Source organism: Xyrauchen texanus, chromosome 1, assembly GCF_025860055.1.
Source record: "Xyrauchen texanus isolate HMW12.3.18 chromosome 1, RBS_HiC_50CHRs, whole genome shotgun sequence".
NCBI classification, from domain to species: Eukaryota; Metazoa; Chordata; class Actinopteri; order Cypriniformes; family Catostomidae; genus Xyrauchen; species Xyrauchen texanus.
Window position 1 is genome coordinate 12,841,362 of NC_068276.1, and position 11,667 is coordinate 12,853,028.

Below are 11,667 nucleotides of genomic sequence, written 5' to 3' on the forward strand. Positions count from 1 at the left end.
CAATGACCGAGCTGCCTCGCTCATTGCTGTCTGCTGTGCAGCTGCAATGCGTTTTACATAAAGACTTCAATATTTCTCGAGAAACAGAGTTTTACCATAGCGTAAGCTACTTACGCAATAGGAGAGACCTCTCGAGAGGGAACCCAGTGTGCGAGCATACACTCACAGTACTCACAAACTCACACTCCCACCCACTTATGCTTTACGCTACCATGAAAATTGTACTTAGAATTAATACGATCATGAAAATTAGATAAGGTGTTGTGCACAGTCGTTTTATGAAGGTCTAATTGGGATCTCAAGGACAGATCTGGCAGGTGTATTCATTATTTGGAGTTTATTACAAACAATTCATAAATGTAATACATATAAGTCTGTACCAAAACCTAGTGAGATGCACAAGACAGAATTTTTCGGCATTAGAGGCACGCTCCTGATGCGAAGGCCATTCCAAACGGAGTTCATACTAGAACAATTTAATTGTCTACAACTTCCTTCTACTATAACTTTTTTCTTTCAAACAGAGAGTGTGTGACAGCAGCCCAATGCAGATCCGTCTTCAAGCAAAAAATGCTGTACAATGTAAAGGGAGAATCCAGTGAAAACCGTCTGGCCTTGATCACACACCCATCAGAAGATTGGAAGCTGTTGAACTGGAAAATATAAGGTCATACTGAAACTATATATATATATTTATCTCCCTGTATGCACTTTTTGGAGCTTCAACGGTCTGGTCACCATTCACTTGCATTGAATGGACCTACAGAGCTGAATTATTCTTCTTAAAATCTTAATATGTGTGCAGCATAAGAAAGTCATACACATCTGGGATTGCATGAGGGGATTAAATGATGAGAGAATTTTCATTTTTGGGTGAACTATCCCTTTAACAATCGAAATACAGCAATGAAAGGCTTATTAGCGCTGTTTGCAAGACAAACGTCACTCACTTCTACTATTGCTGAGCTCTTTTGACTCCCTAGTAACCGCATAGCAACATGCTAAAAACTACTCAGAATACCTTAGCAACCACATAGCAATGCCCTGGCAACTATCTACAATGGCCTAGAAAACTGGCTGCAAATTATCTTCAGAACCTCAAAAACCTCAATACAGAATCATTAATAAAAGATAAGTTAGAGGCAGTGTTATTATAGTTCTGGATTTTTTTTTATATCATTTCTATTTTATATATATATTTAGTGTAGTTTTCATTTTCTCAGTGTTTTGTAGTTTCAGTTTAGTTCTCAGTTCTTTAGTTTTTATTTTAGTTTGTGTTATGCTGCTGTGTTTACTGTACTTAATGTCTAACATCATTACATTTCTCAGGGCAGTCTTGTGTTACCTCTATCCAGTGATATTTTCATGTTTAATGTGGATTGTAAATGTTGCAAATGTTATAATATAGGGTAAAGTGACAAAGGCCATTTAAGCTTGATCCACATTGTACCCATATGCATTTCCTGAATTGATTATAAATCATAGCTAAACTAATCTTTGGGGAGTAAACAATTACAGGGGTAGATCACCCAAAAATGAAAAATCTCTTATCATTTACTCACCCTCATACCATCCCAGATGTGTATGACTTTCTTTCTACCGAAGTCAAACAAAGATTTTTAGGAGAATTACTTCAATATACTTAAAAAAAAAAATATGTATCTTTCAAAGATAACTATAAACTGTAGGTCTTTTATTTTTGGAGATTCAAGGTTTTAAACCCTGTTGACTTGGCATTGTATGGACCTATAGAGCTGAGATATTCTTCTAAACATCTTGTTTGAGCAGAAGAAAGTTATACACATCTGGAATGGCATAAGGGTGAGTAAATACTAAATGACACATTTGATCAAGATTGGTTTCTAAACCAGGCTTTCCAACGTCATTTGGAAACAACAGTTTCAGTTTTTATCAGTGCATGATAGTTACATTGACAACATTCAAACAAACAGACCAAAACAGAAAATACAATTGTAGAGTACAGAAGGCAGAAAAAAATCCAAGGAATAAAAAAAGTGACTTATATTAAGGCAACCAGTTTAAAATATGGCATTTTATGAAAACTCTAGCCATGTAATCAATTTCTCTTTATTTACAGCCATAATACTTATGAAAATATTGGTTCTTTTTAATTAGGTAAAAATAGGCTCTTTAAAGTCCATTCACTTTAAGGTCATAGAAAAACAGGATACCAAAAAGTGATCTCTCTGAATGCTCAATATAACTGATCCAGGCTGGGGGCCTCTCTACGATTCACCATCACTCTCGCTGTTGTTGCTCAGTTTTGTCATTTGGACTTCCAGCTCTTCTGCACTCACCATCTCAGGACTGATGGCGGTGTACCGCGTCCCATGGAACTGACGCAGATGTATCTACAGAGTAAAAAACAGAATAGAAGTGCAACTTAAGCACCTGAAATCACAATAGAAAATAAACCTCAAAAATATATTGGTATGATATATTGGCCAGCCTTTTTGAAATCACTGGCACTGGATGATAATCATATATGTTTGGCCGATTGATAGAAGTACTAGATTCAAAATGTTTTTAATTACATTTTTGGCTTTATTAGATAGTTAAGTGGAGAGACCAGAAACGTCAGTTGGGACTTGAACCATATAGTGAATAAATCAATGCTCATTTACTTATTAGAAATTGTATGCCCCTCTTCCCTTTAATTGTTTATATATACTCACCAGCCACTTTATTAGGTGCACATGTACACCTACATATTCATGTGATTATCTAATTAGCCAATCGTGTTGCAGCAGTGCAATGCATAAAATCATTCAGATAATTCTTTCAGTTAATGTTCACACCAACCATCAGAATTGGGGAAAAATGTGATCTCAGTGATTTGGACTGTGGCATGATTGCTGGTGCCAGATGGGCTGGTTTGATTATTTCTGTACCTGCTGATCTCCTGGGATTTTCACATAATATAGCTTGATGTAACCAGCTCACTGAAAGGTCCGACCTTGGCACACAATTCTCTGAACATAGCGCTTGTCATTTGTAAGTGTTTAATCCACAGCTAGTCGATAAAGTAGATCAAGTAAATATATATATATATATATATTTACTGTAACTAGATGGCCCAGACACCGAGACTACAAGATTGCAAATTGAATGAAATCCCAGATGCAGTTTATAGTGCAACTACTCCAATCCAAACAATAATAACCAGGGGGAAAAAAGGTAACTGTACAGTACATAATACAGGACTTTTAATTATAAACAAGTCCGAAATACACATGGAACTTCTATTTTGAAATGTCCGCGCTCCCAGTTGTGAACTCATTGACGGCTGATTCGCTGAGAAAGTGACTCGACTCAAACCACTAACCTGAGCTCCTGAGTTCAAACAAGCTCTTGTCGGGTGACTCATTATAAGTCATTATATATACACATTTCAGAATACACAACATGTCAAACCTTGAGGCGGATGGACTACAACAGCAGAAGACCACACTTTATTAGGACCATAGTGCTCCTAATAAAGAGCTCAGTGAGTGCATTTATATAAGCATTATTTCATCCTGATCTTTAAATATTGAATCAGCCATTGAAAAGCCCATTTCAAGCGAAGACCTCTTAAGCAGTTTGAAACAGTGAACTCACTTGTATGTACAGGTTAACTTCTGCGCTTCTGCAGAGATAGGGGAAGTTTCCACCTGTTTTGAGGTGAGCTCGTCTAGCGTTGGGATACAGCTTATACATTTCTTCTTTTGCTTCATATGACAGGGCACTCTGATCAAAAACCTAGGGCAGAAGAAAGTAAAACCAGCTAAAAGTGGTGAAAATTTAGTAATTTCTTACCATTTACAGAGCCAAATAAACATTTAAAAAAGCCTTCAAAGGCACTAAACCTACATCCATTACGGTGACGGCGACATCTTTTATCTTGTGAGGTTCCACGTAAGAGTTTTGGCAGTTCAGCGTGAGACGTGACGCCAGTTCACTCTGGTTTAGGCTTTCCAACTGAAACACAAATATTCAGACCTCACTTTGTTAGCAAATCAGCAAAGAGTGATACAAGTTTGCCCTTCACATCATTTTAGCTCAAGCACATGGACAAAACTTTTCTTGACTTGGAATCAAAGGAGCACTTTATTTCCCAACAACACTTTAAAATGAAAATTCGACCAAATCTAGACCAGTTCACATTGATGCACACTTTGTTTCCTCTATGCAGGGCAGCAAATGGGCCTATTTGTTCAGTAACCAACAGAAACCTCATTCGCATTGGGCTTTGATCCCGGGATTTTCCCAGAATAATTGCAGAGTAGCCTTCTCTGTGAAGCCAGAGCCGTAATGCCAAAAAATGTGTTCCCGGTACGGCTGAGCGATATGACGATATATATCATGGTGAAAATATAAAGTGTCAATCGAAAGAGATTTTGCTTTATTGTGTATATCGTGATATGTAAATATCTATCAGTGGGCAGGGATTCACGTGAGACTGAAAGAATTTAAGGAACATGAACAGGGTTTTTATGGCATTCAAATTTTTGGTCCCTAAAATAATTTTATTTATTATTAAAGTAATCAAATATAGATCATTTTCACACCAAAAGTGATCGTGTTACCTTAGATGACATTAATTGAACCACTGGTCATTTGGATGACCATCCACTTGCATTTTTAGGACCTGCTGAGCCAAGATAATTTTCTATTTTTTATCAAATGTGTTCTGGTGAAGAAAGAAAGTCATACACATCTGTGATGGCATGAGGGTGAATAAATGAGGAGACAATTTTCATTTTTGGGTGAACTATACCTTTAAGAGACTTCAGCACGTGTACCATGGCACAACGTGCTTGAAGCATGAGTGCTACATGCTAGGCCACAGCTATGACAAGATATCTGTGTCTGTGGCATTTGTCATACTTATTAGGCAGCCAGATGTGCTTTGCTAAATATATCATGACAGTAAAATGAAACCACAGTCAGTATAAGTGAAAGTACTCACTCTATCAACCATAAAGTCAATTGCATCTGCCATTTTTGGGTCCAATGGTCCTTTGGCGAAATTACCAAGAACAATCTTTTTGAGCATGAATGCAGGCATCAACCAGAAACTAGAAAAGAAAAAGTATATGTAAGAATATACGTACAAGGATGAAGACGTTAACACTGACACAATCTTCAGTGCAAGTCTACCTGTTTGCTGTCCATGTTTGGTTAAATATTGATGTGTCACTAAAGGAATTGCACAGGACCAGAGACTGCACTCTGGGAGATTTGTGTGTGACCTCGGCAAACTTTTGAGCCAGAAATCCTCCCAGAGAGGCACCAAACAAGTGCACCTACACAGAGACAAACAAAAACCAAGAGTAAAGAGTTGTGAAGGAGTCTTCTTTCCCATTGGCCATATAAAAAGATCTACTTGATATGCCGTACCTTGTCCAGTTGTAAGTGGTCTAAAAGCTTCCTAAATCCATCACAAAATTCCAGTAGATCCCAGTAGACAGGATACTGGAGCTGGACAAATAGCAATATCAAGTTATATATGATGGAACATAAACCAGAAAAAGGAATAACAAAATATATATTGCTGTTTAACACAGTAAAAATGTGTTTTGTGCTACCGAACTTCTATGTATTTTTTTTATTGTTAAGTAGTGTTATTAAGTTTAAAGGGATAGTTCACCCAAAAATGAAACTTACTTTCTTCAGCAGGCTCCATTCAATGCAAGTGAAACAGAAGTGATATGATGGGTGTGGGTAAGAATCAGACCAATTCTTTCACTTCCACATTCTTGTCCAAGGACAAAATAAAAATAAAAAAAAGGACCATTTCTAACCCACACTTATCATATCACTTCTGAAGACATGGATTACTTTAATGCTGCCTTTATGTCCTTATTGGAGCTTCAAAGTTCTAGTCATTGTTAGTTATTGTATGGACCTACAGAGATCTACAAAATCTTAATTTGTGTTCTGCTGAAGAAAGAAAGTCATACACATCTGGTATGCCATGAGGGTGAATAAATAAAGAGAAATTAAAAATGTTTGGGTAAAGTATTCTTAAAATAGCTGCCAGATCACAGCATGAATCATCACAATAAATTCAAGAAATACATACACACACTGTTGCATTAGTCCCATTTAATTTGCAGTGCTTTGATCCAATAGATCTTCGTCAAGTACTTATTCCAAAATAAATGGGAATATCGTAGCACTATCTTTTCAATAAGCACAAAATTAATATTAGAGTAGTACATTTTACAGTCTCGAACATTAACTTAGTACTTGTGCCGAGCCTTAAGGTACATAATTTTGACATTTTGAGATTGACGTGTGGTGTTGATGTGTGACAAAACATACCGAGATGACACGGTAGCCCCATCCAGAGAGAGCCAGCACCTGCTGAAAGAAAACCTCTGCGGTGCCACTCACAGGTGGGAGGAAGATGATGGGACACCTGATACTTTTAGGCCCAGCATCATACAGGGACCAGACTTTACTGTCGTCATCATCCACGATTATCTAAAGAGGACACATACGAGAATTATCACAAACATGATAGATCATATCGCTTGTTACAACAATAAATATCGTATAACTATTTTGTGAGAGTGAGAGATAGATAGATGTCAAGTCAGATGTTAATAAGACAGACAGACAGATGTCAGGTCAGATGTTAATAAGATAGATAGATGTCAGATAGATAGATGGATGGATGGATGGACGTCAGGTCAGATGTTAATAAGACAGACAGACTGATGGATGTCAAGTCAGATGTTAATAAGACAGACAGACAGATAGATGTCAGATTTTAATAAGACAGACAGACAGACAGAGAGATGTCAGATAGATAGATATCAGGTCAGATGTTAATAAGACAGACAGACAGACAGATGTCAGATAGATAGATGTCAGATTTTAATAAGACAGACAGACAGAGAGATGTCAGATAGATATATGTCAGATGCTAATGAGAGAGACAGACAGACAGATGTCAGAGATAGATGTCAGGTCAGATGTTAATAAGACAGACAGACATATGTATATCAGGTCAGATGTTAATAAGACAGACAGACAGACAGACGTATATCAGGTCAGATGTTAATAAGACAGACAGACAGACGTAAATCAGGTCAGATGTTAATAAGACAGACGTAAATCAGGTCAGATGTTAAAAAGACAGACAGACAGATAGATAGATGTCATGTCAGATGTTAATAAGAAAGACAGACAGACGGATAGATAGATGTCATGTCAGATGTTAATAAGAAAGACAGACAGACAGATGGATAGATAGATGTCATGTCAGATGTTAATAAGAAAGACGGACAGACAGATGGATAGATAGATAGATGTCATGTCAGATGTTAATAAGAAAGACAGCCAGATGGATAGATAGATGTCATGTCAGATGTTAATAAGAAAGACAGACAGACAGATGGATGGATAGATAGATGTCATGTCAGATGTTAATAAGAAAGACAGACAGACAGATGGATAGATAGATGTCAGATGTTAATAAGACAGACAAACAAACAGATAGTTACAGTACAGATGACCTTACTCTTTTCAGTGGTACAGTGCTTCTGAACCAGGTATAATCAGGAGATACTCTTATCTCCTCCATCTTTAAAATAAAAATATATTGTTAGGATGCACAACAGAATAAATGGAGTCAGTGCTTGCAATCTAGATTAAACGAGGTCTCACGTGAAATTACATTTCTGAATTGATTTTACACCATCCTTCATGCATTTCACCAAAGCAAAACGTGACTACAAAACAAAATTATCCTTTGAGTTATTACTATGCGAGAGAGAGAGAGAGAGAGAGAGAGAGAGAGAGAGCAGAGAGACACACAGTTCATTTCGGCGATTATGACACAATATCAAACTTTAATAACATTTGTGAAATAATTAAAAGTGTTTCGATAAAATAAACATAGCATCTGCCCAGGCAAAACTGAAAGTAACCGTTCACAAACCAGCACAGCGATGCAAATCGCGACGCCATTTCTGATCGACAGATGAATCTTAGCGCGTTTATAATTAAATAAATCACCTTTTAATGACTTTCATCCAAAGATTTGGGAAGACACTGTATCCTTCCTTTGGCCGAATCACATGACAACAGCTTCCGCAGCAAACAGACGACTCACTGCACAAGATCACAAGCGCACGAGCCTATCAAATACGCGCGTGCGCAGTTCTTCTTCTTCTTCTGTTGTTTTATGGCGGTTGGCAATCCAAATTAAATGGTGCATTCCCGCTACCTACTGGATTGGAGTGTGGAGCGCTAAATGATTGGAAAGTTGGAGAAAGGGGAGAGGAGCAAAAAAAAAAAAAAAAACCTATCTTATATTCTATTAATCCATATAATCTTGTATCTTGTAAGAAATTAAATAATTCTTGATAAATTCTTGATTGCTTTGGGCCATTTCCTAGCAAAACCTGAAGAGATACGTCATTTACTCCCAAAGATCTTAAAGCTTGAGTTCGATGTAATCTTGCTCTTTCATATGCATCACATTTTATAATTGCATGTTCTACAGATTCTTCTAGACCACATTTATCACATTTAACATTCTCATGTTTCCCTATTCTATACAAACACTTATTTAACGCACAATGTCCAATACGCATTCTAGAAATTAAAACGTCCTCTTTCCTGTTTCCAAATTTTCTTCTTTCTAGACCAACAATTTTTTGAATATGATGCGTCTTCCTTTAATTCCACTATCCCATTCTTTCTGCCATATCTTTCTTATTTAATTTGCTATAATTCCTTTAACTTCTGTTTTACTAAATGATTCAATTTGAAATGATTCAAAGCCTGTTTAGCCAGATGGTCTGCCTCCTCGTTTCTTTTAACACCCACATGTGATGGTACCCACAAAAAATGTACAATAAGCCCAGACTGTTTTATTCTAAATAGACTCTGCATCACTTCATATAACAAATCTTGACATGCCACTTGACAAGCTATTGATAGCTGAAAGTGAATCTGTGCATATAACTGACCTTGTAGGTTGTATTTCCTCAAGCCATTGAAGAGCTAGGAATATTGCTATTAATTCAGAAGTAAATACCGAAATATGGTTAGTGATCCTCTTTGAAATTTTAACTTTAAAATGAGGTATGTAAACTGCTGCTGCAGGAAATCCAGAATCTGGGTCCTTTGATCCATCTATATAAATTTGCTCTGCATTATAATATGTATGATCATTATATTGTTGTACTGTTACACTTTCCAACACATTTCTTTCCTTGTTATGCTTCTCTTCATAAAACTGTATGTCCACTAGAGGCATAGGGAAAAGCCACGGAGGTATTGCTGACATAGCCACAGAAGGGGAAATGTTGATATCACTAACTCCTATGCTTTGTGCCTCCATATTAGCTGTCCATCCAAAACTTGTTGATTTTTTGTATTCGTATTCCCAGCAATTATTCAAGACTTTCTTAACTGGATGACTATCTGAATGACCTTTTATATTAATCCAATATCTCGTCTTTAATTTGAGCCTTCTAATTTCTAGAGGCATTTCGTTCATCTCTACTTGTACTGCTGTTATTGGAGATGATCTTATTGCTCCACAACATATTCTCATTGCTTGTAATTGCAGTGCCTCAACTTTTAAAAGTAATGTTTTAGATGCAGAACTGTACACCATACAGCCATAATCAATGGCATCTCTTATTAGTGCACAATAAATACTTTTAAGAGACTGACGGCATGGCCCCCATTCAATTCCTGGCAAACACCTCATTACATTAATTGCTTTTTTACATTTGTCAATCATTTTCTGAATATGTACTTTAAAATGTAGTTTTGAGTCCATCCACACTCCCAAGAATCTAACTACTGCTGATTGCTCCAGTTGATGTCCATACAGATTAATATTAATAGTTGGGATAATCCTTCTTTTTGTAAAACAGATTACCTGAGTTTTTGGCACTGAAAAACGAAAACACCATTCAAAAGCCCAATTCTCTACCTTTCTTACAGCAGTTTGAATACACCTTTTCAAGTGCTCAACATTGCGTCCTCTCTTCCACAGTGCCCCATCAACTGCATATAAAGACCTCCCTATCCCTGAATCTATCTGAGAAAAAACGTCATTGATCATTATATTGAACAGAATTGGACTGCTAACACTTCCTTGTGGTGTTCCGTTCTCTACTTGATATACCTGAGAAAAATCTGACCCTACCCTCACTTGTATAGTTCTTTTAAACAGAAAATTCATAATCCAGTTATACATTCTACCTTTTATTCCCATTCTATCCAGTTAAATGTCCCTCTTTCAACATCATATCGTAAGCTTTTTCTAAGGCTACTTTATCCCAACTTCTAAGGTAAACTCTTAATCTAAAGTACATCCTGATGATCCTTTTTCCTCCAGAATTTGAGGGTTCTTACTCACGCTCAGATCCCTAAAGCTCCTCATTTCTATTGTTATATTTGAATTACTATGGATATTAGCAAATGTTTCTGCTAACACCTCTGCTTTTTCAATGTCTGATATAACTGATCTGTTGTTGTATACTAGGACAGGAATGTTACTGTTTCCTTGTTTTCCTCCCATCTTTCTTATCATATTCCATACTTCATTAATTTCAATATCTTCTCCAATCGGCACGTGCGCAGTTAACTGAACTGACTGAGATATGATTAATGGAGTATTTAATATCAAACATTCTGGTAAATTATTTATAAATTGACATTTAACAGAAGTTCATACACTTTAAGGCAAATTCACCAACTGAACTCTATAATACTGTAATATGAATTGACACCAGACCATTAGATACCTTTAAAGATGCACTCATCAATTTTTTCATCATCAGAAAGTCATGCTATTTAAGAAAGTAATTGTAATTTTTAAATGTATGTATAAAATCACAAGCACTCGCATTAGACGAAGACTCCAGTCATATCAGTAACCTTATAAAAGCTGTTTTATTCTACATGGAGGGGGTCCCTTCATGAGGGCGGGCGGCCTTGTTAGAATCTTACGACGAGCTGAATGAAACTCACTGAATCTCAATAACCGTGCTGTTATTGGACACTTTCACTCAATTAATTAAATTAATTAACTTTGAATAGCTGACTTTGAATAGTGAATTTCTACAATGGCATCAGTAATCAAAACTACTGCGCTGGAATGATGCTTCATCAATGCTGCTATGTGTCAATTTTAAGTGTGAATCCAAGTTGGCATCTGTAAAAAAAATAAAAAATAAAAAAAAAATACTGAGTGAGCCCTTAAATAAAAAATAAATAAATTGGCAATTAAAAATTATGAATCTTTGCAAGTTCCACGATGTAATTTAATTTCTTTTATTTACTCATTATATGCTCCAGTGTATTTGTGCTCCCAGTGTGTTTGTTCATTTGTTATGTTACTAGATAATTAGCTTTTTTATTGGTGGGTAAAAAAAGTATGCAAGTTAGAAAGTAAACATTTATCAAAAGATTCATAATAGGATTTGTGTGTGTGTGTGTGTGTGGGGGCAATCTGTTTAATAAGCTTATTAAACATACTAAACAATGTTTTTTTGAAAATGTAAAAATGCTCAAATGTTTGTGTGGGGGTAGTGTTAGGGTTAGGGGGTAGAAATTATTGGTAGATCTATATAAAATCCCCAAAATGCATGGAAGTAGGCTATATAGAGAGTTCCCACAATTATATTT

The 11,667-nt window shown here is 36.3% G+C and overlaps 1 protein-coding gene across 1 annotated transcript; it reads right to left on the reverse strand.

The window, feature by feature from the left end:
• Positions 1-334: 334 nt before the first annotated feature.
• Positions 335-8,174, reverse strand: LOC127646827 (maspardin). The gene is made up of 9 exons (XM_052130738.1): positions 8,032-8,174; positions 7,535-7,597; positions 6,331-6,492; positions 5,404-5,484; positions 5,164-5,309; positions 4,973-5,081; positions 3,874-3,981; positions 3,622-3,762; positions 335-2,372 (listed from the first exon to the last, which is right to left on the reverse strand). Exons 2-9 carry the CDS (start codon positions 7,595-7,597, stop codon positions 2,247-2,249), a joined length of 936 nt encoding a protein of 311 aa, XP_051986698.1. The 5' UTR covers positions 8,032-8,174; the 3' UTR covers positions 335-2,246.
• Positions 8,175-11,667: the final 3,493 nt, after the last annotated feature.

Coding starts and splice junctions, on each gene's coding strand:
- LOC127646827 (XM_052130738.1), bottom strand. CDS start 7,597: ATGGAGGAGATAAGAGTATCTCCTGATTATACCTGGTTCAGAAGCACT. Junction 6,493..7,534: donor GCACTGTACCACTGAAAAGA/GTAAGGTCATCT, acceptor TGTCCTCTTTAG/ATAATCGTGGATGATGACGA. Junction 5,082..5,163: donor CAAACATGGACAGCAAACAG/GTAGACTTGCAC, acceptor TTTCTTTTCTAG/TTTCTGGTTGATGCCTGCAT.